The sequence below is a fragment of the Camelus ferus genome, chromosome 7 (assembly GCF_009834535.1).
Source record: "Camelus ferus isolate YT-003-E chromosome 7, BCGSAC_Cfer_1.0, whole genome shotgun sequence".
Lineage (NCBI taxonomy): Eukaryota > Metazoa > Chordata > Mammalia > Artiodactyla > Camelidae > Camelus > Camelus ferus.
Window position 1 is genome coordinate 5,212,946 of NC_045702.1, and position 27,661 is coordinate 5,240,606.

The 27,661-nt window shown below is 43.3% G+C and overlaps 2 protein-coding genes across 3 annotated transcripts in view; one reads left to right on the forward strand and one right to left on the reverse strand.

Annotated features, from left to right (window-relative positions):
- The window catches only part of WDR86 (WD repeat domain 86), a 36,321-nt gene extending 27,770 nt beyond the window's left edge, over positions 1-8,551 (forward strand). The window contains exon 10 of one of the 2 annotated variants that reach the window (XR_004321224.1): positions 8,433-8,551. The gene's annotated coding sequence lies outside the window, so the exon portion shown is untranslated. The remainder of the gene's footprint in view (positions 1-8,432) is intronic. The other variant, XR_004321225.1, reaches the window with a different exon arrangement.
- Positions 304-27,661, reverse strand: NUB1 (negative regulator of ubiquitin like proteins 1). The gene is made up of 15 exons (XM_032483092.1): positions 27,575-27,661; positions 24,958-25,075; positions 22,490-22,657; positions 20,718-20,776; positions 19,634-19,704; positions 17,112-17,294; positions 16,830-16,921; positions 14,860-14,966; positions 10,205-10,391; positions 9,422-9,529; positions 8,524-8,676; positions 4,876-5,022; positions 2,853-2,948; positions 1,984-2,161; positions 304-1,716 (listed from the first exon to the last, which is right to left on the reverse strand). Exons 2-15 carry the CDS (start codon positions 25,072-25,074, stop codon positions 1,538-1,540), a joined length of 1,845 nt encoding a protein of 614 aa, XP_032338983.1. The 5' UTR covers position 25,075; positions 27,575-27,661; the 3' UTR covers positions 304-1,537.

A 27,661-nucleotide genomic window follows, 5' to 3' on the forward strand; every position in this document is an offset into this window, starting at 1 on the left:
AAATGTCTCCTCTATACCCACTTTGCTAGGAGTTTTTATCATAAATGGGTGTTGAATTTTATCAGATGCTTTTTCTGCCTCTATTGAGACGACCAGGTGATTTTTGCACTTCCTCTCATTGATGTGGTGAATCATGGGAATGCAACTGGCTTAATAACAGACCTCGATATTGCTTTTGAGGGCACGCATTTGACTTCCTCGCAGAAGTCAACGGAAGCAAACGTCTCAAAGCTCTACCACCCAGATTTTCAACACTCACAACAGTTTAGGGGTCTGAGTAACATTGCAAAGTTAGGTTGACAGTTTTTGAATATATTTTCCACCTTTTATTTCTGTCTGTATCATCCACTATAAAAGAATGACAAAAGACCTCCACCCATCCAAACTGGACTGCTGTCCAAGCTTTATGAAACGATCAGTGAAAAAGTTGAAGCATTTCAGCCAGCCCCTTGACGGCAGCAACGTGACCCATCTTCCCTCAGTCACAGGTCCTTCCAGAACTGGAAGGGCAGGAAGAGTCTTGGGAACACATCTGGCACTTGATTCATCCAGCCCAGGCTGCCGCCAGCTGCATCCTGGTGCTGGAGAGGCTGTTCATTTAGTACACATTCACAGAGGAACGCATGGTGCAGTGAGAACAGTTATTTGAGCCATTAAGAGGCCGACTACATACATACCTTTAGAAACAGTCATCTGTCATATACCCCAAAAGCCCCACAGAAACCTGGAGAAAATATATCTTAATCTCTGATAGGTATTTTAGCCAGCAGTCAGTTTAATATGACAGCATTGTGTCTAAAAATGCTAATTAAAAATAAGTTGCTTTGGTTAGCATTTAAGACTTTCCCATTTAATAAAAGACTTTATTTTTGTAAAGAATTTTGAATACATATAAATTGTGAATTTCAACCGCCTATTTTACTAAACTAAGAACAAAACATTGGCGTTACGGGTGGAGGGCATCAGCCACAATTTGGTATCGCTACTGAAGCTGAGGCCTCATCTTTAGGCCCCCAAAGCACTTGCAGTGGTTGAAGATCTAAAGGACATTTTTGGGGCAGGGCAGAGGCGGTGAAGCAGGAAGGCAGAGCTGCATCACGGGAAGCAGCAGCATCAGGCAGTGGGCTCAGGAGGGCAGGAGAGCCTGGCAAGACGAAGAGGAGGAGACAGGTCCCGCTTTCCCTCCCCATTAGCGCTTCCGGAGACCCTGCCCAGGAGCCACCCTATTCTCCAGACCTTCCCATTTCCAGGAGGAAAAAGACAAACAAGAGGGCGGCATGAGGACTACAGCACCTGAAGGCAGCGGGACACAGCAAGGTCAGGCCAGCGGCAGCTCCTCGCAGCACCCCACTCCCACCTGACCACGTCTCCTCCTGGGCTCCACATCCCTGCTCACTGCCTGCCCCACCACCCCTCCACGCAGGGAGCACTCTGGAGCAAAATGAGATAAAAAATAAGGAAAAAAAAGACCTGCGTTGCATTTTTCATAATGATAGAATTTATAAGCCGAAACTTAGTACTGATTTCTACTCATCACTTAGTTTTTCTTTGTTGCTGACTTTATATTTTCTACATAGGATAAGTACTCTGCAATAATAATTTCTTCATCTTCTAGAGTTGAGTCAAGATAATCTTCTTCATGTTCTGGAATATCTTCCAGTATCTCATTGACAGCCTCTGTCTCCATATCTTCATCAGTTGAGGCACTAGATGTACCTGCGATGGAGAAGTGTGGTAACAAGTGAGTTAAGGAAAAAGAAAGAAAATTCCACGGAAAGACTGAACTGACCCACAGGAGCCTCGGCTACACCTTGCCTGGCTACACCTTGCCTGGCCACGCCATCCGAGAAGCCGTGCCGTGGACATCTGGGAAGCCCGTCTGAATCCCCACATCAGCCTAGGAGAAGTCGTACCCTCCACCTGGCAGCTGCCACTTGAGCTGAACACTCTGCCCCACCTGGTATTCAGAGCCCTCAGACCTACCTGCAGAATCGGACGGGGACGTGGATGGTGATGGTGAAGAATCTTCCACCGAGAGCTGCAGGTCGGGAGGGAGACTTCCTCCATTGAGAGCGAGGGTCTGGGCTGCCAGCTGGACATTCCCCCTGAACACTTTCAGGGCCGCTCTGGCTGCCGCCGCGTCGAAGCCCATGTACACCAGCTGGGAGGGCACAGGGGGTGGGCACTGCCGACGGGTCTCAGCTACATGGAGCTGACACGCGTCCAACACTCCTGTCCCCTCCACGCAGAGCTGGGAGAGCCTTCTCTTAGAGGGAGTGTGTCTTAAAAACCCGCTGCACGCGTGCACCGCTGGCCTTCCTGCACTGTGTGCACGTGAGGCAACTTGGCAAGGAACGAGGCAGACTTGAGCCAGCTATGTCAGTGCCCAGGCAGCCCAGAAAGGCTGCCAGCTCATGGGCTGAGAGAAAGCGCTGTCTGTACAAACCCAGTGGCCAGTACCTTCAGTTCAGTGCCCCCGTGTAGCAGGTAGACTGCTGTGAAGGGGGGCAAACGTGGACAGAGTCACCATAGTGATGTCCTCTTGGGTCACGGGCAGGGAAAGGGACCGACAGGAACGGTAGCTGATGCGTGAAGTGGTGTGTGTGAAAGAGAGCCTGAAGAAAACCTTCCAGCCGCTTCCTTGTGTTTCCCACCCTGAAGGGAACACCTCGTGTTCTGCGTCCACCCGCTGTGGCCGCTGCACGCTAGGCCGCCCCCTGCGGTGGGCCGACGTCTCACCTGGAGTCCAGGGAACCAAGGCTCCGGCCCTGTCCTGCCGCCAGCCTCGTCACCCCAGCCAACCCCACACGAGGTTGCCCAGGCAGAGAGGACGCAAATGCACTTTCACTCACCTGGTCAATGTTCTCCTGAGAAGGACTTTCTTGATGCTTGTTGGTTTCAGGATCTGAGTCATTTAACAACCACATCCGAGGGTTACTGAGAAGAATCTGAAAACGTACAGGACACGCCTTTACTCATCAGCAGCACCTGCTCGCTCACTCTGGCAGAGACCGAGCACCTGTATGTGCTGGGCAGACACAGCTGGAGGACACACAAACAGGTGGATATTGTGGGGAATCAGGCTGAGGGCACTAGGGGAGCAGAAAAAAGGGGACCCCTAACCAGGCCGGTGCCTGGGAGGCTGCTGTTCAAAGAAGGTTCCTGCCAAAGGTCATGTCCAAGTTGAGGTGTGAAGGATGTTGTTCATCCTTCAGGCAAAAAGATTGCTTCTGAGGAAGCAGGAAAGGATTCGGTAGAGTGGATAGGAGGAGGATTCCAAGAAAACAGGTTTGTTAGAGCTGAGCCTCTGGGGCGACAAGGTCATAAGAAGCTATAAACAGAAAGCTATAAGCTGTAAACAGCAATCCAGGGCTGTGCAGTGCAGTTTCTCTTTGGAAGGGTCATGTTGCAGACTTAAAACCTCAAGGAGAGCAGAGTTCTCTGGACCCTTGATTTTGCTGTCACATGATACTTAACCTTAAAAGCCCTGTTGGGGAATTTCCCTTTTAACATTAAATATTTCTGTATTGATCAAATGTATTTACGTATTATTTGTATAATTAAAAACTATTTTTGAGCTCCATCAGCCCCTTCACATATTCAGAATTTTCTGGTTCTTTATTTCTCCAAAAAACCAAATTAGATATTCAAATAACATTTTTGAACTAAAAATATATATATATACACACATATATGTGAAAATTCAGCTGACCCTTGAACAACACAGGCTGGGGGCGCTGACCCCCGTCGCAGTGAAAATCCACGTATAACTTACCACAGGCCCTCCCTCCGTATCCACGGTTGTTCCACATCCGTGGAATGAGCAATACTGTACAGCATTTACTGCTGAAAAAATCCATGTATAAATGGACCCACGTAGTTTGAACCCATGTTGTTCAAGGGTCAACTGCAGTGACAAATGGGGACTTTTGCAGAATGGGACGGGAGGTCCTGAGAATAAAAGGCAAAGGCAGGTCAGGCCCCGCTGCCAGCAGGATCCAGTGTGAACTCCCGAGCAGGGCCAACAGGATGACACTGCCCAGCTCGTTCCCGCCTACCCGTCCAGCCCCGTCTCTGGCCACTCCCCACCCCCCACGGCCCCACCTCCAGCAAGCACAGAACCAAGACCTCAGCAGGCCCGGGGCTCAACTCCCCCAGGGGCTCGTCTTCACCCTTCACGCTGCCCCTGCATCTGCCCAGAGCGCTTCTCCTCAGCCTGCAGTTCCCTCACGACTCAGCTTGCAGTCCCTGCTCCCCCATCTGCTGTGCTCCCATACGGCAGCCCTCACCCCATTGTGCTCTGTGTCTGTCTCCCCGCTAGCCCGTGGGCTCCCAGGGCAGACGTCACCTCCCGCTTCACCTGCTGAGATTCAGCACAGCACCTGCCTGGTTAGTATCCAATCTGCTCCCTGAACAAACACTGGAAAGCATGCAGACCCAGGCAGAGCTACTACTAATCTGGACTCCAACCTGTTTAGTCACCTCTGAGGATTTATTTAAAATACCCCTTTGCCAACAATATCCTGTTGACTAAGTAAAAGAATAAAAGTAGATAGTCAAATAAAATACTGTAATTCAAAAATATTGTACTAAAACTTTAATCACCTTTCTTTCCTTCCGTGTTACTGTTAAACTCCTCCTTTGCAAACAGAAACCTCACACAAAGTTCCTGCCCTGGGAGCCCTGCCGAACTGCGGGTGGGCACTGAGGTGGGGCTCATCCTTCTGGCTCTGCTACTGGGTTGGAGCAAGAGAGCTCTGACCCTCGGATCCACACCAGAAACGGGGAGGAAAGCCTGCAGCAGTGAGGCCCCGGGCTTCACCGAAGGACAAGGGAACATCGGAGCGGAGGGGGCCGGGGCCGGGGCGGGCTCACCTTCAGGGCCTCCTCCAGGTTCCCGACCGCCTGGTGGAGAGCCTGCTTGGCTGCATGCGTGGAGTAGCCCATTTCTTTCAAATAGTTTATGTTCTCCAGGCGGCGTCTCTTCTTCTCTCTCTCCTCCTTCCTTATTTGGTCCAATTCCTTAAGGAAAGTAGCAGAGTCACTGAGTTTGGAATTGAGAGTTTGTCAAAAGCCTTCTCAGTCTCTGGTCTGTAGGATTCTGGGGGGTCACCAGGCAAAGTGAAAACCAAGAGGTGAGGTGACCTCCACCTGCCCCGCCCAGCCAACAGCATGTGGGCCACCAGGGCAGAGACTGTGCACTGTGCCGCTCCTGGGGTGGCCCAGCGGGAGCCAGAGACCTGAGTCCAGCGAGGGAAGACAGCGTCACAGTTACCACCATGTGGTGCCAGAACAGGCCACTGGGAACTAGCGAGCGCACCACTGCCATCCCACAGACAGGTGGACGGACCTTCTCCTAGGGAGGGGGTGACAGAGCTTCCTGCGTGGGTGGGAGAGATTCTCAGCCTCTGAGGAATCACCTGGGATCTTGGTGAAATGTGACTGAATGTGGGGACCATGGAGGGGGTGAGGGGGATGAGTGGTTCCTGGGTGGCGCCAAAGCTGCTGATCCCACCTTTCTGGGTAGCAAGGACCTTAGGTGCCTCCTAGGGCCTATTAGTCCATTTAAAACCTCCAGAATGCTCGAGGTCAGGTGTCAAAGGTCACCTAATCCTGTGGTTCTTGACCCTGAATCTCTGAGGTGCCTGGTGTTGCTGCCAGAGCCTGAGAAAGGCCGCAGAAGGGTCGGTCTCCTCCCCTCCCTGCCCCAACCTAATGAGAGTTCTGAATTCATTCTGAAAACAAGTATCATTTTAAAAGGATTTTTGCTGCTTAAAAAAAACAAAAACAAAAAACACTAAAGTTCAAAAGCCACTAATTCAGTCCAACCTCATCATTTTGCCAATGACAAGACAGAACTCTCTCAAGACTGTTAAGTGACATGGTTAAGGTTGTCACCGACAGTGTAGCTGGGATGAAGGTTTCTGCACATTCTAGAGACGGTCAGCCCTCGCCCCAACACAGGGAGGACAGCACGAAAAACAGCCTTTTCTCCTCTGATGTGTCTACTCCTACCTCCGTGACTCCGCCCAGGGTCCCCTCTACACTCATCAGCAAGAACATGGCCTCGTCTCTCAGGAGAAGAAAGGAACCCTCACCATGGAACCAAACATTCCCAGTTGGTAGGACTAGGCAGATGGAATGACTGTCCAGAACATTTCCAAGCATGAAGACAACCTCAGGCTGTAATGTCTGTGGTTATTTACAACACTTACCTGTAAGCAACCTGGGCAGCTCTGCTGGCCAGCTCCCGGGCCCCTCGACTTCATCTGGCCCGCTGTCTGCACCCCCTGCATCTCTAACTGCCCCCTAGCGGCCAGTCTCCCCAACTCCAACCCCTTCTGCACATGTTGTGGGCTTTATCATCTCACCCACCTACTCACAAGCCACAGCGGCCGGCCGCTTCCCCCACCCAGTCAAGCTCCACCTCCCAGGCCCCAGCTCCATCAAGCTGACCTTACCTGCTTCACCACAAAAATCAGAGGTCAGCAAAACTATTCCGTATCACTCACATTTCGACTTTTATTCACATACACATCCCGTGTAAAATGCCTTTACCCTGTCCCATCCTCTGCTTTCAATTCCAGAAATTTCCAGTTTCTTCCACTTCTATTTCAAAAGGCTAAGACGCAGAAGTAACACTCAAGCAGAGAAAGATGCTGCCGGCCGGTAGACACAGGACTCAGGCACTATCTAACTCTGAGCTGACACAAAGCTGGGGCCTCAAAGAACACTTTTTCTTTGATTATAAATGTCTAAGTCAGTTTTCTTTTAATCATGTGTATATACATAAGGAAATTATTTTCTGACACTTCCCTTTATTCTAGAAAGAATTAGGAAAATAAATCAAAGAAACGACAGTGAGTATTGCACTGAAATATTTTATGGCCACAGTAGGGTCAAACCTCATGAGAGAGAACTGGGTTCCAAAGTCAGGGCTGATGGCTACATATGGTCAGAACAGGCAGTGAGCACCTCTCAGGAAGCTGCCACGCTGACTCTCACGACCCCTAAATACTTCAGCACTGTAAGTGACCCTGGTTTCTTTAGTCTGTTTCTTTCTGCCAGATGAGAGACTGGCCTGTGCTCAGGGCCATGATGTACAAAAAAGACAAACTTTCAGGATCACATATTACCCTTAGTCAGTGAGACGCTCAAACCCAGAGCGCTGGGAACTGAGAGGCAGCAGACTCCCCAGAGCCCATGTTCTGTGGGTCGTGGAGCTGGCCTTCCCACCGGCCACCAGCCCTCCCTAGGGTGTTGGAGGCCACCCAGCTCCCCGAGTAGGCCCTGGCCAGCCTAAGCTAAGGAGACAGACCCAGGCCTGTCGGGTCTTGCGTTCCTCTGGCCACAGAGACTGGCTCAAAGGCAGCCAATCAGTGAGCAGCTCAGACGTCTGAGGCTTCTGGGCCCCTGACTGTGCCCTCATTGCGATGGGATGACACCGATAACACAGAGGAGGCAGGAGACAGAAACCAGGAACTCAGGGACAGGGCGAAGCCCTACTGATCAACTAACCCAAGACCCAGCCCACCTCTGGGCTCTTTACAATTTAGGCCAGTAAATTCCTTCCCCACCCTTTTATTGGGTGTTTAAGCCAGTTTGATTGGACTTCTTGTTGCCTTCAACCAAAGGCATCCTAACTACACATCAACTGGGTCAAGAGTGAACAGGGTCAACTGCACTCCACACTGTTGTTTTTATTTTCTCTGAGGGCTTTTGGCTTAATTCATGAAATGCACATCTAATAGGACTCCACTGTTTTTTTTAAAATTTACTTTTGCTGCTTATAAAGTAAGGAAGTGAAGTGGTAACTTTTACCACTTGTAACATCTCTTGACTTTACAGAAACTTCTGTAAAAACTCAGAATGCTATTCTCTGATGGAACACAGAAAATGGGACACAGAGAAAATCACATTTCAGGTTTTACCACTGATTGAACTATGACCCCAGAGAAGCAACCTCTGAGCCTGTTTTCCTCATTTTAAAAACTAGCATATCAGATGTGGTACCTTTCCTTCCAACTCCAAAGCTCTGAAGTTTTTTTTAACTGTACTTATTTCTAATTGTTTTAAATGATTACAGTTTTGCACCTTTGCTTTCATAACATAATGTTAATTGTTCCTATGACCTGACTCCTGTTTCTAGGCTAGATGACATCCTGAGTGGTAACAATGGCCCCACGGAAAACACAGCCCCTTTAAAATGGTTTCCAGAAATATGCTATGGTAAGAGAGGAAATATCATTTGGATAATGGTACCTATGAGCTACCTGACACCAGAGCAAGAATAAAACTAAGGAAACTGCACTGTCTGAACACTGATGCAATTTAAAAAAGACACGTTTTTCTCCTGACTTCCCAGTCCGAAGTGATAAAGCGCTCCTTGCTAATAATACGTACTGCGGAACTGTCTTTTTCTATTCTTTCAGATCCGAGAGCTAAGGCGCTTCTGAAAAACCTTACTATTGCCTCAAGTTTCACACCTACTCAAAAGTACAGGCCAAGCCCACATGAAGGTACCTCTCTGCGGTTGGTGATGTGGGCAGCTGCATGGTCCACGTTCCCGTCACATGCCCTCAGGCCCAGCCGAGCTTCCTGGGCAGTAAATCCCAGCTGCAACAAATTGTGAACTTTTGATGGATCAATATACAGCTCCTTAAAGAGCTGACGTGCCTACAGACAGGGAAAAAAAATACAAGAATCATGCAATGATAACAACATGAAAGCTTAACACAAAGCTAGTCTGAAGGAAACTGAACTGCATCCAATATGAATTAGGGTGTGTCAGATTTTAGATAAAAACTCTAAATGTGGCCTATCATCAACTAGGACAAGTGCGAACAGACAACACTCTGCTCACGTGACTTATATGAAACATAATATGAGAAAAACAGGGGCTGGTATCCATTACCACCTCCTTTTTTGTAATAAAATCCCCTGAATTTGAGCTGTGCACCTGGCATTTCTCACTCTCCCTCACAGCTGGATGTAGCCAGATGGTGAAGTCTAGGCCACTGGCATTTCCTGGAAATGATGGGCAACTCCTGGGTCATCTCTCTAAAGAGAGATGGATGCTCTCTCTTGCCCCCTCTGCCGGCTGGAAGAGGCAATGACAGGAGCTGCCTTGGCTGCCACACCAGCTGCTCCACTGCCCTGGCTGCTCACTTCTACAGCTCGATGAGAGAATCAGAAACTTCTAGCCAATGAAAGGCACTGCCTTTTTGAGGTTTCTTTATGACAGCATCTTGCCTGTACTCTAATAAATGCGAATATGTGTCTGGGATTTGTGAAGGAGAGGGAGATGTATGTATGTTCCTCACAAGTCACACATTATTGAGTTTTATAAGATACTTAACTTCCAGGGATAAAAAAAAGGAAGTGAGAATGCTTACAACTTTGGAGCATTCATTTTTCCTACCTTGTTGAGATATTCACAAGCCTCTTCACCATTTCCACTGTGATAATTTCGGATACCCTGAAGCAAGTAAAGTCTTAAAAACAAGACCTTCTCTTTTCCACAATTTCCCTAAAATTAGTGGAGGGGGGAAAAGGATAAAACTGTCTTATTTTCCATTACATGTCTATAATACTCACATCTGTAATTCCCTTTATCCCCAAGGGGTAAAATGGCATTACTAAAATGCTTTTAACTCCACTACTGCCAATGGTAAAAGCTAAGACCCCAGGGAACACTGACATCCCCTGCCCCAAACAGAACACCTGTCTCCAGACACCCAGGACAGTGGCTCTTCTGGTCAATGGGGAAGCCTGCAAAAACCCAAAGCAAGAACATCTTATGTTGTCCTGCAATCCCCAAGCAGAATTCTGATGACCTGTGGAAATCACCTGAGAAATCACCTCACTCATGTGAACTGTCAGTGTTCAAAATATCTGTGTTCTGCATTTAAATTGTTCATCAGAGTCTACTGAACACAGTCACCAGCTCTCTTGGTCAAGGTGATCAGTTGGATTCTGTGACTAGAAAACTGTGTTCCTCTGGGCCAAACACTGCACAGACCAGAGTAACAGCGTGACTTATAAAATGTTTAACAATCCCTTAGAACACAGCTTTTAAAAAGCACACTGCATGCTACTATCAAAACAAATTACCTTTTGGCAACAGCCTAAATACTTTAACAAGAATAAACCCAAATTCCAGGAATGGGCTCAATAATACATAAAACAAATTACAGCAACATACTTTTATGTGGACCAGTCTCTGATGATTTTCTCCATAGCAATTTTTAAAGCATTTCTGGGCCATGTTTAATTTTTTCTCTGCATCTTCAAGGCATTCCAGCTGTCCCAAGCGGAAGTAGCACCACACTATATCCAGCTGGAGCACTGCGTAGTTATCCACCGTATCCAGCAGTTCTCTGCAGCACTCGCTGCCGGAGACAGAGGAAATGACATCACTGACAAGCAGCATTAAAAACCTTTTTGTGAATGGCTGGAATTTTTTCCAGCTTTTGGTACATTTTGAAAGACTACTCTAAAACAGAGATCCCAATGTTTATGAAGGGAACTATACTTATAATCTGAATCCTTCTCATGGGAAAAAAAAAAAAGCAGTTAGGACTCAGGAATAGCAGCTCAACACCACCTGCCCTGTGAGGGGGAGAGACAGACACACTTGTGTGCGCACACACACTCACACACACCCTTGCTATGTTGGGATAGAGGCTTGGCAGGAAGTAAAATTGAGGTCACTGTGTCAGAATCCCTCAGGAAACATGGGGAGACCACGCTTTAATGTAGTGGTTTCCAACACCAACTGCAAATTAGAATCACCTGGATGTGAATAATTTTTTTTTCCCCCTTTTCCTTTTTTTTTTCTTTTTAAAGAAACAGTGATGCTGGGACTCCACTAGATCAATTACAACTGAAACCTTTGGGGGCAGGGCCTGGATGTTGTATTTCTAAAATCTCCCTAGGTGATTCTAATGGACAGTCAAAGTTGAGAACCAAGGCTTTTAAGGCACACCAAAAACAAAAAAGACCCCACTACTTACTATGAATGCCTCAATGATGCAGACTCTGACAAGGCATTCAAATCCAATCACAGTCAAGCAGGGAGGAAAAGCAACCCAGGAAAGTGCCAGGCTCTGGGGCCTCGCTGATCTGGGGGCCCAGGTGCAGGCTGCACCCAGGTACAGAGAAAGGCAGAGGAAAGAAAAGGCAATGGAATGTCCACAGAGATGGACATCAAGATTATTTATCTTGATTTTAAACTGTAATTATGTTAGATATTCATAATGCAAATCCAGATCTGAAGTTCCAACTCTTCAATAAGAAAGTAAACGCCTGTAACTGTGCACTCCACATGAACTTTAAAGATCTCATCTGTGCGCTTTCACTTGGTAGTCTACTGAAAATAAGACCCTCTTGTATAAAACTATGAAACCTACATGCCTTCAAGCTTCCCATCTTTCCCATCAAAATCCATTTGGGGGAAGAAAAAAAGAAGAAAGAAAAACCAAAAGAGATCTGATTCTATCAGTCCCACTTTAGAGCAGAAGTCTCCCAAGTGGAGGAGTGCCTGACCCAGGGGATGCCACTGGGCACAAGAACAACCTATCAGAGCAGGACTTCCATTCTGTTTGTTGTAGATTTCCTTGAGCATTTCCAGTCTTTGTGAAGGTTTTATAACGTACACACCATATGTTACACACACAGGTGTCTGACCAGGCAAGGGGCACTTTCTCTGAATCTTCCGCTTAGCCTGAGAACTTGACACTGAGGGGAGAAGGAGAAGTTCGTGGACTGTAGTCCAGGTGAGATTTTCTGATCCACCTTTAGACACCTTCTGTTTCTGGGAGAGAAGACTACCCTGCCATTCCTGGGAAAGCGGTGGACGTCTCTGCCACGGTTCTCAGTCCTATACATGTGAATAGCCTCAAGGAACAAGAGCAAGGACAGAAACTGCCTCCTTTCACTCAAAAATAAAATCATACAATTCTAATCCTTAATTGACTGCCTGTGCAGCCAAAAACAAAAACATAGGCACAGGTTATTAAGAGGTCCATTTCATTCTTTCAGTGTCAAAAATTATATTTTTCATTCATATATATACCTATAAAAAAGATCATGAAACTACCTGTATATAATAATTTTGGAACTGTGGGACTATATTTGAATCTGATCGCGTCACTCAGGAAAAAAATGTAAAGCCTTGAATAAAACTGTGTCTAAGAGTGTATTTTTATTGATATTGCTTTAGTAGCTTTAATATTCAATAGCCAATAAATTTTCATGTTAAAAACAAATGTTAATGAAAATCAATGTACAGTTATTTAAACAAAATATGCTGAGCCTAGCTTTAGAAAAATTAAATCCCATTTGGGTTTAAGTCATTTATTTAACAGAAATTTACTATATTTGCCTGAGGAATTATAAATTTTTATATAAAATAAAGATATTAATTTCAAGAAAGGTAAGAGAAGCTTAGGTATCTGCTTTTTTTTTTTTTAAGAATGGTTGGCTAAAAAGCCATTTTTGGTTTTATTACTGGCCTTAAGACACTGGATTGTGTGTAGTTTTTTTCACATTTCTCGTACTTGGGCTTAAGAAATATTACTGAGCGCTGTTAAAAACACGTTACTTGAAAACAATGTAACCCTTTCAAGGCTTAATTTTAAGCTTTGTTAGGTAGGACCAGGGCAGCCTTTAAGACAAAATTAGCCCTACTACCTAGGCAATACCCCGCTGAACTCTGTCCGGCGCCCGGTGATCACACAGGTCTCCACTCTGGCTGTGGGAACACTCTGCTTCTCTCAGGTGGTGCCTTCCCAGCCTCGGGGGGCTTCCTCCCATAGCAGAGTGCAGGGCACCCTCTGAGGCTCCCTGAGGTAGCCTCTCCTTTCACCTCTTTGGCCTCCCTGGATTCCCCGGATTCCGAGTTCCATCTCCAACGCAGGGGGCTCTGCCTCGGTTTCTCTTCCCTGCACTGAGCCTGGAAACTGCATGCCATGAGCTAATGTAATTCACAGGGTTCCCCTCATTTGTTTCTCCACCTCTGGGATCACTGTCCTACATCGCCAGAAAAACCACTGTTTTCATACATTTTTGCCCAGTTTTTCAGCTGCTGCAGGTGAGAGGGTAAATCCAGTCCCTGTTACTCCATCTTGGCCAAAAGCAACACCCCCACTTCGAGTTTTAAATAGGTAGACAAACTACTCCCAGTCATACTGCACACCACACCCCAAGATGCACAGCAGAAAGCTGTGATACAGCCTTTAGCCTACGTGGAGAAGGCAGGAAAAACACCAAGTAGGAGAGGAGACAGAGCAACGGAAGTTTCCTCACCTCCACTGCTGACCTGCAGTAGAGATGACCTCCTTTATGAAGAGAGGGGACTCACACAAAAATTATGCTAGTAAACTGTCCTGAATAAACAGATCCCCAGGGGGGAGAAATCACTTTCTACTTAAAAAAGCACTGACAATTATTATTGGATTATTATGTCTACTACCCACTGAACAAGTGAACACACTGTGAACTGAAAATGTAGTTACTTTTATTCAGGGGTTCCAAGGCCTGAAAATGATTTCAAGCATTTGTCCAGGGTAATAAGATTGAGAAAGTTTTGAAAAAAATAAAATAAAATAAAATAAAAAGACTGAGAAAGGCTCATTCAGACAAATCAAGATCAACTGTGTCTTGATAACTGCTAAAGCTGGATTATAAGTATATGCATTAGTCTCTATTTTTATATAATTTTGAAATTTTCCATATTAAGAAATTAGAAGCAATTATGGAAAGGAATAAAAAATGTACCTGAATTTTAAGGACCTAACTTACAGCCTGCACTACGTGCAGCAGAAGAGAATAAAACTGACCCGCAGAAAGCAGAGACAAAGGGTCCGAAAACTGGAGCAGCATGAAGCCCTTGTTCTGGTTACTTCTGGCTTCACCCCCTCCTCTCAAATATTTTAGACAGTAAACCCCCCTTTCTGCTTTAATTTAATTTTGTTCACCTACAGGTGCTGCCAAACTATAAATACTTGCATTTACTTTCTTGAAGCATACAGTACATACTATTCCTCAAAATGGAAAAGAAAGTTAACACTAAAGGTTTGACCATTTTCAAATATCAAGTCTATTTTTCAAATATTTCATCTGCCTGAATCCGGAACCATTTCCTATTAAGAGGAACCTGGAGTCCTTGGGAAACTGCTGGCTGCTGCTCTGGGGCAGGAAATGTCCAGGATGAGTCTGGAACCTGGGCACCAGAGAGCAGAGACTACCACAACTACCCAGATCAGGTCACAGGGAGGCAGGACCACCTGCCAGCCGAAGATGCCGATTTAGGCACTGAGGTTTGAAACACATCAAATGTGTTAAAACCCATGAGCTCATACTGATACTTTAAAAAAAAAAAAGGAAGGGAAACCCCACCAGTGACATCATCTTTGGACGATGCTAGGGAAGCAACTCATTTATTCTGAAAACAAGAAAATAAGGAGAAAGACACAAGCATTTTATCTGTCTCTCTGTACAAATTGTACCTCAGGAGAACCAAACAGCTGATGGGGAAAAATATGCTTCAAAAGAATTTGATGGGGACTGTATAACGGCTAGTTCAGGCTGACAACACACCACAGGAAACACATATGACATTCTACACGACAATAAAACAAGTGCATATGTTTATAAAATTTCTTACAGGGAAGAGAGATCAATTACAAATATGATGGGAAGAAGAAGTTCACAAATTGTTCTACACTGTAACTACTCTTCGACATTAACCGCCTTAGGTGAAAACCTAAAGTCTGAAGCATACGGGGGTGGGGAGGGTGCTGTGTATAACTGCCTTCTTTCTTAAAACTGGCAGTCACCAAGTACAAAAGTGCCTACCAGAAATATTTGTCAGCATCCAACAGGCACGGCAGGGCTATTCCATATTCTTTTCTTTTCAGGAAAGCTCTGCCCTTCTCATGATATCCCATTGCTAACATAAGGGCCTAGGAAAAATAAAGATTAAAAAAAAATCACTTTAAACTATAAGACAAATTATATTAAAGTATATTACATCTACCTGCACCCCAATGTTCACAGCAGCACTATTTACAATAGCCAAGACATGGAAACAACCTAAATGTCTATTGACAGATGACTGGATAAAGAAACTGTGATATAGTTATACAATGGAATACTATTTAGCCATAAAATGACAACATAATGCCATTTGCAGCAACATGGATGTCCCTAGAGAATGTCATTCTAAGTGAAGTAAGCCAGAAAGAGAAAGAAAAATACCATATGAGATCGCTCATATGTGGAATCTAAAAAAAAAAAGACAACAAATGAGCTTAAATATAAAAGAGAAACAGACTCACAGACATAGAATACAAACTTATGGTTGCCAGGGGGGAGAGGGTGGGAAGGGACAGACTGGGAGTTCGAGATTTGTAGATACTGACCGGTATATACAGAATAGGTAAGTAAGTTTATACTGCATAGCACAGGGAAATACATTCAAGATCCTGTAGTGGCTCACAGTGAAAAAGAATATGAAAATGAATATATGTATATTTGTGTATGACTGAAAAATGGTGCTGTACACCAGAAACTGACACAACATTGTAAACTGACTATAACTTAATTTTAAAAAAAAAGTATATTAAGTCTAAAGAAATCAAATAATGTAAAAACAGACAAATGAACAAACAAGAACCCAAGATCACAGCTAAATCTAAAAGCCAAAATTAAGAAAAACAGAATTAAAGCTTCATTTCATTTAAACACTGAAACCAGTAACTCAATTTAACGTGGCTGATACGGTCATAACCAGCACCAGTCGCTTTGTTTTCATCAGTTTATTTCAGTATCTGCTGGTCTAGATCTATTGCTAGTATTCTGTAAGACTAACCACATAAAAACACAGCCAGTAATGACTGTATCTTTTTAAAAGAGCATTCATTTTACTTTCTAGTCTTAATTAGGTTTTCTCTCAAGTATTTGTCAACTGTAGTATTTCTAAAACAATTTTTTAAAGGTGATCCAAATTTTTTTGAAGTTCATTAGTATTTTTAGATTTGAATTTTTATGTAATTCAATTTGTAAAGGTTTTTCAAAAATATCTAAATGTCATCATTTAATCTAAGAATATGACATTTGCAGCAGGCAAATAACTGCCACTGAAAAAAAATCAACTGAATGACAATTACAAAGTTCGCTTATTACAAATTAACTTTAAATTCTTCATTTTAAACAATATAATTCATAAAGTAAAACCTACTCAGAAATGTCCTTTAAAGACCTAAAAATTAAAATTAACTTGGCCCACAGTCATTAGAGCTTCTGATGTAAGAAGCTATGGGGCTCTAGCTCAGAGACTGATTTCATGAGCCAAACTGTAGATGCTGCTAAAGACCCCCTCAGATACGTTCAAAGGTAAAACCACTTCCCCACTTATTCCAAATTAAAGAATGAGGCTGTGGGGAGACACGGAAGAGACGGCAGAATCACCTGTCATATTTTTCCCAAACTGCACAGACCCCTACCGTGCCCCCTGTTCTGAACCATCCCTTAGGGAACGCAGGCCTCGAGTAAAATGAGCTACACCAAAACAAGCACCGCCACAGGAAGCCTCTGCCGCAGACAGCGAGGCCCTGCCGTCCTGAACTACTGCACTGAAAGCCGCAGGGTGAGCCGGCCTGGACACAGCGTCCATCATATGGTGACACTCTCTGTTTATGAGCTAGAGACAGAAAACTCTTTCTAATCTAATATTTATATAACATTCGAAGACAAAGTAACTAGAAAACCACTTCTGTTCTGACAGCAAATAGAAGAACAAGCCATACATTTCTTACAGTACTTACTTTTCTTTCTGATGGAGGGATTCTGATTGATCTGCCTGTCTGGTTAGCTATGTCCAAGTACGGTGTGGTTTCTGGATCCACCACCATCTCAGCTGCAACAAAACCAAAAGGAACTCCATTAACTCAATGTTAAAAAGCCATGATGGTGACATTAAAAATATTAGACTGTTGGTGAAGAAGAGCCAACAAGAAATGTGATCCCTCCTCGCCCCGCCCCGTGTGAGTGATGCGCGGCCACCTCCAAGAACCTGCGCAAGGGAAGGAGTCTGAAGCCCTGTGTACCTCTCTCTGCCAGTATCTCCAGCCCTCTCTTAGTCCTCTGAATTCTTTTTTCTTTTAGTTTGGCTTCACATTGCTCTTCTTCTTCAACCTGGGTGTTTTTTCTCGCATCCTCTTCAGACTGCTTCAATTCGAGCACCATAGCTTTTACATTGTGAGTCACTCCTTGATCCTCGAGTGTTTCTCCTGTAAACATCAGAAACACATTATAAAAAGTTATTAAATTTACTGGGGAAGAGATCAACCTCTATGTTAAATGGCTTCCTTAAACCTGCATTAGCACTTGCAAACCACCATGCCACATAATTGGTAAGAATATGTTTGCTTTGTTGTTTTGGGGGGGGGGGAATTAGGTTTTTATTTATTTATCCTTAATGGAGGTACTGGGGATTGAACTCAAGACCTTGCACATGCTAGGCATGCACTCTACAACTGAGCTATACCCTCCCCTCAAGAATATATTTAAACCTAGTTGTTTAACTATGATATTATTAAGTACTGGTTAAAATCAGACAGTGAAAATGGACTAAATTAATCCTTTCCAATATTCTTATTATAAGTTCAAATCAAAGCAATCATTGTTTCAGCATCTACTACAAAGGCACGGTGCTGGGTAATACAGAAGGAAAATGAGAAAGTCCCATACACAAACCCTCCCACCCTCTAGCTGGAGATGTGATAACCCAATTCCCAGCAATGGACTAGAAGTCAGAGAGCAGCAGTGCAGTGTGAGAGGTAATTTATTGGAGGAGGTGAAAACAAACACCTCGGGTTCCACCCCTTTTTAACTCTGTGGCCCTGAGTAAACCATTTATCTTCCAGGACCCTGTGTCCTCATACATAAAATGGAAATAAAGACAGAGGCAGAAGTCAATGAAAGAGAATGAAAGAGAGTATTAACAAAATCAAAAGCTGGCTCTATGAAAAAATTAATCAAATATACAAACCGAACAAAAATTAGGTCAAAGATGAAAATAAACAACAAATAAAATGAAAAAGGGTAAACACAGATCACAAACATTATAAAATAACAAAATGATATTATGAGCTATAAACATAGTCTGAACACATTTCTGGAAATCTCTAGTTGGATATACGTACATATATATATATTTGAGAAACCTGACAACCATTCTAACATTTATACTGAAAAGTAAAGATCTTCCAATAGCCAGGCCACCTTGATAAAGAAAAGCCAACAAGGGGACTCATCTTACTAGATTTTAAAACTACAACAAAGACAGTAATTTTTAAAAATTTAAAAAAAAAAACTTCTATGGTTCTGGCTCAGGAATAAACCTACAAGTAAATGGAAAGAACAGAAAGTACAGAAACAGAGCCCTAATAAAAGGGACACCAAAAATCAAGGTGGAAAGTGCAAGTTTAGTAAGGGATATTGGAAGAAAAATAAAGCTGGATCCTATCTTCTATATTTAGAGGGGGTCTCTGAGTAGATTGAAGACCTCATACAAGAAAACTCAGAAGACTATGAGGTTGGGGAAAGAACTTAAAATACAAACAATAAAGTGAAGAACTGATGGATTTGATAACAAGAAAACCAATCGCTCATATGTGGAATCTAAAAAACAAACAAACAAAGCATAAATACAGAACAGAAATAGACTCATAGACATAGAATACAGACTTGTGGTTGCCAAGGGGGTGGGGGGTGGGAAGAGATAGACTGGGATTTCAAAATTGTAGAATAGATAAACAAGATTATACTGTATAGCACAGGGAAATATATATAAGATCTTATGGTAGCTCACAGAGAAAGGAATGTGACAATGAATATATGTATGTTCATGTATAATTGAAAAATTGTGCTCTACACTGGAATTTGACACAACATTGTAAAATGATTATAAATCAATAAAAAATGTTAAAAAAAAAAATAAAGTTGGAACAATAACAACAAAAAAAAGCCAAGAAAATCAAGGACTTCTGCCCAATGAAGGACATCAGAAACAGAATTAACAGAGAGGAGATGGCAAACAGTGAAAAGGTATCTATGGTTTCTAAACAATAACAGGAAATGGCCAGAAGTGATGCTGGAACGGAAGACTGGGCTAGACTGTGAAGGCTGCATCACATCGGGCTGGGATGTGAACGTGATTCTCTGTAGGCCACTGGAACCTACTGGAAACCAGACTACAGAGCAGGCCTGAACTAGCTACCTAGCAGCTACCTAGCTACCTGGTCTCCCAAGTCCATTCATGTCTCTTTCAAATCCATTCCCCTACTGCAGCCAAAGTGATCTCTGAAACACAAATATAATTCTGTGCTGCTTCCCGGCATCAATGGCTTCCCACCTCTCTCAAGAACCACTGTAATACTGAGTAAGGCTCATCAATCCGGGGTTTCTCAGCAGCACTACTGACATCGTGGGCTGGGTATGTCTACTGCGGGGACTGTTCTGTGCCCTGCGTGATGGTCAGCAGTGCCCCTGGCCTCTTCCCATCAACTGTCAGGAGCTACCTCCCCGGCCTCCGGCAGCCAATTCCGCGTACTTCGCCATAACATACCTAGTTGAAGTTGTTTCTTATTTATGACAATTTTGATATAATTTTCTTGAAATCCAAAAGTTTCAGCTATTCTGTAAAAATAAACCAGAAAACTGTAGGTAAACAAATTTGTTACTTACTATCCACTAAATGGATTTTAATCATGATAGCTATTTTACACTTTTCTCTCAGAAACACCCAGTATTCCAGTTTAGTGTCTCACAAACATTACTTCGGATAACGCCAGCTTACTAGACTGGTTGTTTTGAAACTGTGTCAGAGACAATGTCCTTTTGAAAACTATCTGTTTTACTACTTGATTCCTCACGAAGTGGAGACCACTGGTGCTGTGTATCCATTCCAACAGGGCCTAGCTGCACGGCAGAAGAAAATCCATTCTCTATACCTTCTGCGGTCCCCCTGGAGGAGCCCATAATAGGGGTGGGTGTGGCATACAGTCTTCTGCTCATTGTGTGTTGAATGAATGATGCTTCCTGAATCCATCCCTAACAGCCCTGATGTAGACCAAAGAAGAAAATGAGAAAAATCAGCTTAAGAAATACCAACTAGCTCGCCATGGAGGTACTCAAAACACTTACCATTTAAAAATATACAAGTAGATGAAATAACTGACCAAGGTCTCAAAAGTCAGATTGTCACTAGTATGTGACAGGCAGGTATTTTTTCTTTTTACAGATAGGTCAACAGCCGGAAATTGGCTGAAATACTTCACTGAACATCACAGTAAGCTATCAGCGCACTAAGGAATAAAATTCAAAATGAATGACTTGGCCTGTATCAGGCTGTCTCCCATTTATGGCACTCACTCATCAATTCAAACATGTATCAAGTACATGCATCCAGAGTTCCCACCTGATCTCCTGCTACACCAGGAAGTGAAGAAGACTGGTACAGGCTTGAGTTCTCACTCTGCCTTGAATGGCCAGCATGAGCCTGAAGAAGCCCTTTAGCCTCAAAGCTGCAATTTTCCCTTCGATACAGTGACGATGACCATACCTGCCCCTCCTCTCATAGGACAGCCAGGGAGGATCAAATAAGCAGGTGTAAAAGAGAACACTGGGGCACAGGGCACACAGATACTTACTTAGATCTCAGTTCTCTGCCAGTGATGTGCAGTCGGGTTTCCAACAAGTTTTTCCTATCCTAAAATAAGACAGACAAAATCCAGTTGAATGTGACACTTTTGGGAGCTGTTATTCTGCCCATAAAACCAGAACGGCTGATATCAGACGATGGAAATGGATAAGGACTGAAATGATGCCCACCTAGTGGAGAAGGTACTGAACCTACCCTGACACGTGCTGACCCTGTGACCCGGGAGTCCACAGCTGGCAGCAGTGCTGCGGCACCACAGGCAGGGCGTCAGCCTCTGGGGGGCAGTCAGCTGCTCCAGCGGGTTAGTCACCTGTCTACTCAAGGGAGCTGGCCTCTGCTCCACGAGGCCCTAGCCCACTACCTCCCGCACTAAGGCCCTCAGTGAGCAAGAGACAGTCCCTTCACCACCCCCACCGCACCCACTGAGGAAGGAGCGGCAAGACATGATTTTGGTACCTTTCTTTCTCCGTGGCTGCGCTTAAGAAAAATGTGTGGGATCACTAGGGACCATGAGACCACGCAAATCATCTGCTCGGATTCCATACTCACCAATCAGCTTTCTGACTGGTGGTCTGGTTTCCCAGGTACTTGATACTAGCAAAGAGGAGTCCTGTATATGTAAGGTCCTTTAAATTCATGAACTGGCATTCTGAGATAGATACATACATGCTTTTCTTTTATTCATAAAGCTCTTTATTTTTCCTAGGAATTTTTAACAGCTTTATAAAGATGGAATTTATACACCTTAAAGTTACCTGTTTAAAATGTAAGAGTCAATGGTTTCTAATGTATTTACAGTGTCATACAACCATTAGCATAATCAAATCTCAGAACGTTTTCACGACCTCCCCCGCAACCAAACATATCCACACCTTCTATTCCCCCTCCCTCCTCCCCAACCCCTGCCCATGAATCAACCATGAATCTATTTGCTCTCTATGGATTCGCCTAGTCTAGATATTTCATATTAAGTGGAACCATACTATGCGGCCTTCTGTGTCTCATTTCTTTCACGTTTTTGAGGTTCATTCACAGTGCGGAGTATCAGTACTTCATTCCTTTTTACAGCTGAATAATATTCACTGTCTGGGTGCCGCCCACTTACCCGCTGACAGACATATGGGTTGTTTTCACCTCAGGGCTGCTATAAACATTCAAGTTTTTGTGTAGACCTAGTTTTCATTTCTCCCGGAGTAAAGCTGCTGGGTCACATGGTAACTCTGATACACATATTTTAATTTCTTCTGAGAATAATTAACATTGATCAGTCCTAAGAGGCCAGCCCCCTCTGTGTGGCCTGCCTCAGTAACATTTCTGGACTTCAGCTACCGAGGACGTGGCCCTGACACAAGGTGGCCCAGGTCACTGTGGCCCTGCTTGGGCACTCAGCTGACCACCCTCTGACCTCCACCAGCATAGGGAAAAAGACGAATTCCTTTGTGACACGTCCTACTGCACACAGTTTTGGGAAACCTGAAATCACCTTTTATTCCCTATTTCTGCTGAATGTTCATTCAAATTCGAGAAAAGGTAAGACTGCAATGCACAGCTCTATGAAGTCTGGAGGTCAGACCACCTTGTAAATGTTCCAGTTTAAGAATCCATAAAATTAACTTATAAGTTCATAAATATTCAACATGTAAAATAACTTAAAAGAATTTTACCTTTGGATTGTAACTTCAAAAAGAACCCACAATTTATCTGATCACATCACTAAATTAACTAAGCACTAGTAACTGTAAATTTGGTGAAGTTACTCACTCTTTTTAATCGCGAGGGTAAAAAGACTTCAATTGTAGCAATTCCTGTGGTTTTATAGTGTTCATTTCCTGTGCCACGCTCGATTGCTTTGCAACGTATTTCTTCTATTATCTTTTCTACTTCATTTTCACAACATTCTAGCTTGTCAGAGTACTTCTTAGCAAGGTCCTATGAAGAAAAATTTAAAAACATCAATATAGAAGCAAAATACAGACCAGTGCTTGCAAGACTCTAAGGCAAAAAACCCTGATGGGGTGGTGATCACCCACATTATCGTGAAATCTAGACTGTGGCTTGACACCTTGAGAGGTGTAGAGTTTAAAGAGGATCCAGGAGAAAATAAAAACTATAAAGGACAGGAAAACAGGCCCAACAGAGAAAGTGAAACAACTGGGATTACTCTGGGGGAAAAGAAAGGTGGGCTATGACTTATGTGTTTGCAGTATATACAAAATTATTTTAAAGAATAGTGAACTGTTCAACACCCCTACAGGGTGGTGGCAAAAAACAAAAACCAAAAAACAAAAAAACACCAGAGAAAACATTCTAATTTTTCTAACTCGTGAGAACAAGTCAGGCTAGATGATGGTGGAAGTAAATATTTATAATAGAGGAGATGTTCATGATATATATAAAGTTACAAAGCAGATCAGAGTACTTTATTTTTAAAATGATATGATATTTTTAAAAAATAATCAATCACACATGAAAAGACTGAAAGAATACACCAAAAATACAAAATATGCATTTTTAAAAAGCCTTGTATCTTTTCATTAAGTATATAGTATTTTTTTAAACCCAAAAGTACATATTATTTTTATTTCCAGAAAACAAAAAAGTTTTTCAATAAAATACTTAAAAAAAACTTTCTATAATTCTCTAGGAAACACAGTTACCTAGTGAAGATTTTTTTATCCCCTCTCCTGACACCAACCAATTCTGATACCAACTGGATGTGCTACAACTCAGTTCAATTCTGCTACTAACGATCTGGAGTTAGCACATTTCAGGGACCAGATACCAGGTCCCTGAGTTACTCACACTTCCGTCTGACTTGGTTATAAAGTTGAGGATTCCTATAACCCCCGCCCCTCAGGTACAGGAATTTGCTAGAACAACTCAACAGAACTCAGAAAAATGCTCTTCTAATTGTTCATTATAAAGGACACAAGTGAACACCTAGATAAAGAGGTATGTATGGCCAAGTCTGGAAGGGTCCAGAGGGCAGGAGCTTCTGCCCCTGTGGAGCTGGGGTATGCCACTCTGGTGCATGGCTGTGTCTGCCAATCTGGAAGCTCCCGATAGCCATCATTTAAGGGTGTTTATGGAGGTTCCATTACGTAGGCATGACTGATTAAGTCACTGACCACTGGTAAGTAACTCAATCTCCAGCCCTCTGCCCTTCCCAGAGATTGGAGGATAGGGCTGAAAGTTCCAAGCTTCTAACCAAAGTTTGGTCTTTTAGGCAACCAGCCCCATCCTGAAGCGATCTCTGAGAGCTGCCTCATTAGGACAAAAGATGATTCTATCAACTTGCCACTCAGGAAGTTCCAAGGGTTTTAGGAGCCAGGAACTGGGGACAAAAAATAGCTTTATTATCCCACACCTAGCTTCTGAGCCAAGAGATTATAACCAGCAAATTAAGAAGAAAGGTCACAAGGTGGGTTGCAAAAACAAAAAGTGAGTCTTGTCAGGAACGGGAGAGACAGGAAAACTCTGCAGCTGATACAGCTGTCACCTCCCAAGTGTATCACTATGTCAAAACACGAGACAATTTGATGCCCTCGTGACAATCCTTAGTCCCTGATAAATGTTATACCATTTTATCTCAGTATACTCAGACTGAGAAAGCAGAGAAGTAGATTCTAGGATATTCCAATATAATAGATTTCTATCAAAAATGATTAATGTAATGTCCCTCTGCTTAGAAAGGCAGGCAAACTTCAATTTCTAGAAAATTCACTCATGTAAAATAATGCCATTTCTGACGATACCATAAAAAACTGAGATGTAATTACTAGGAAAATATTTTTGGAAAAATGAAGAGATAGCTGTAGTGTACACAAAGCTGGGGGAGGGCAGCAACTGTTTCATAGCAGACCACCCTAGCAAGGAGGGCTGAGAGCTGACCAGGATGCTAACCTTGAACATGTAACATACTAACCATCTGGCATTGGTACTGCTCCACCAGCAGGAACACCCTGATTAATAATTTTATGTAACACTGTGAAGGTATCAGAAATGGTATATGCCAAAATGATCAGATAACATTCTCATGTGAATAAAATCTTATTAAACAAAAATAAGCTTGCCAACTCCTAGTAAAATGTGAGAACCTACTTATCACTAATGTTTCAGGTTATGCCAAAAGTTTACATGATTGTGCCTGGCAATTTCTGGTGACTTCTCCTTATTTTCCAAGGAGACTTATAACACTGCTAGTTATTAATGTCTTAAAGGAAAAATACCTTCAGTGCCAAACCAACTTCTTTATTTTCATTTGTATATGGAGGTTTCCAAAGTTGAATTCTGTCTTCCCTTAAAAACTGAGTCAATTTTGCTTGGAGATACTTCTTTTGTGCCATCCTTGAAAGCAAAACAGTACATCAATGATAGCCCATGCCACATTTCAAAGAGTTTTACAACTCGCCTAACACACTGATGTATTTTGTAGAGTAAGCAGAGCTCTCCTCCACTCCTCCTTCTCTAGTTTAATCTAAATTACTTTTAGATTGGGTTTTATCCAGCTCCAGACTTCTCTAAAAGATACATATTTCATATAGACTGAAACATATTATACATCCAATTATATATATCACATAAAATATGTATTTCAAAGTTGCTAATAAGTACCAAAGTTTATTACTCTTTTCTATTTCTTAACGTGCTATTATTCTCTGACCTAGGAGAAAAGATAAAATAAGAGAAAGAGAAATCCCTAAAGTAGTGAACTTTTATATGCAACTCAACACAGAGCTTATCAATTCTCTTGCATGCTGGCTATTTTAACACAAAAGACCAATCACCCTGGTCAGTAAACATAAAGAAAAGCTAGCTTGAACCATGAACTATCAATAATAAGTATTCTCTATATCTGAACTTTAAAATTAAAAATTTAGCATTTATAATACTAGAAAAGTTTTGCATGACATTTTGTGATAAAAGCAGATCTACATACACTATTCAAATCAATGATGGTTGGATTATCATTTTATAGCTGGGAAAACAGAGGCCCAAGTTTGTAAAATGACTCAGCCACATTCACACTACTAGGCAGCACTGTAACTAGCACTGGGACTGCTGCCTGCAGCATGGGACCACTGGATCCCGCATCCCATCACAAAACCCCTTGCTGCCCCTCTGTCCTGGGTACTAACTATTCTCTCCCAAAGAAGCACACACAGCGATGGAGCCATCTATTCATCCTTCACTAGCACAGCAACTCAAAGGGCTGAGTGAGGCTGCTAGGGACATAAAACAGCTGACAGGGGAGTGCAGCCAAATCAGACAAGCAGTAAGACAAGGAAAAGGGTATTAGCTTCTGAAGGATGAAGACAAGTACCAGAGAGTGAAAAAATATGTAACAGTTAATATAACAAAGATAAGTAACTAACTTTCTTTTTTCTATTCAGGGCCCGTATTCCACATTCCCCAAAACTCAATTCACCTGATTTTCAAATCAAGTTTGATAACAAGTGTATTCCATAAGCAAGTGTTTTAAAAGTTCAAATCTATTTTATATCAATTTGGGGACAAGAAAGAGGGTAATCAGGATGGGGGGGAGGGTAAGGGATAAAGTAATAAATACATCAAAGAGGGAGCTGTGTGCCTCCAGGTAACCTATGAAAGAAACCCAGATTTTCAAGCACTGCTTCTCACACAGGAAACAGTACTTATGGGCATTAGCTTTTCAAACACAAATAACTTACATGACCACTACACAAAGTTAGCTCCCTACTCATAAATGTTCAGAAACTCTGACTAAAGTACTACTTGAGGAGGGGGAGGAGGAGGGGTAACTATTTCATGGGCCATTTACTGAAGCCACGCTATCTGGAAGGCTGAATGCACAGCCCTCGGCCATTCCATCCAAGTAACTACCTGACCAAAGTCTCAGACGGTTTCCTAAACTTAGTGTGTGGCCCACACTCCACCCACCAGCAAATAAATAGCTAGGAGGGTCTATGTCCCACCACTTAATGTTTGAAAAAAAGATTAAACCACAGTCTTGAAACTTAACAAAACTTCAGTTACAGACAAAAAAAAATTGGCGAGGATACACACTTTAAATCAAATCAGAAGGGGAAAAGGTTTAATAAATCAATTTTCGATTTTAATTGGATAACTGAAAGGTTCATGCGTGCCATACAATGTTTAGCATCACAGCTCCCCCTTCTCCCCAAAGCAGAAATTCATTAATCCTACTGCTCTAAACTGAAAGTGAAAGGGTATAAACGACTCCTTTAAAATTTCGCTTTCACTTTTGTAAAGACTCGATCAACGCTACTTTTATCCAGGGCCTTTCAAATATATACATATATATTCAAAATACGTGAAATTCTCTTAGGCAGACTAATACAAGAATCTTGTACTAAAACATAAGTGTCTGGGAAGGAGCTGAGAAATACAGAATCAGACTGTCAAGGCTGGAGAAAATAAACAGTGATTTCTCATTAAACAGCAAAGAAAATCTGTCTTTGATTGCAAATAAATCCCAAATGGCATATTTGGAATAACAATGTTATGATTCAAGTTTTCTGTATGGCTAATTAGATTAATTTTAATATATACACAAATTTTTCTGTCTCTCCTCAAAAACAATATTCAATGTTTTTAAAAAATACCCACCACCCCCGCCCAGCCCAGAGCAAACCTAGGGCCCGGCGAACGGCCGGCTTGTGCCGAAGTCCCGGCCCGCCGCCCCGGTCCCGGCCGAGCCTCCCCTCAGGGCGCCCATCGCCCGCCGCTGCGGTCGCGCCCGACCCGCGCGGGGTGGCGTCCGGGTCGCGCCGGAAGATCCAGGGGGCCGAGCCGCGCCGCTAAGACCCGGGTTAGGAACTGAACGCTCCGCCACTGCCTCCTCACCTGCGCCACCGCCGCGCCAGCCCCGACCCGCCGAGTGCCCGGATGCGGCGGCAGCCGCCGTTTATTTTCTTTCCGGGTGAGACCGGC

Excerpts from the sequence above, each read along its gene's own strand:
- NUB1 (XM_032483092.1), bottom strand. The coding sequence starts at position 25,074 with ATGGCACAAAAGAAGTATCTCCAAGCAAAATTGACTCAGTTTTTAAGG. Across the intron at positions 14,967-16,829 it reads TCCCTCCATCAGAAAGAAAA|GCCCTTATGTTAGCAATGGG; the intron begins GTAAGTACTGTA and ends TATTTTTCCTAG. Across the intron at positions 5,023-8,523 it reads ACATCACCAACCGCAGAGAG|GAATTGGACCAAATAAGGAA; the intron begins GTACCTTCATGT and ends ACTTTCCTTAAG.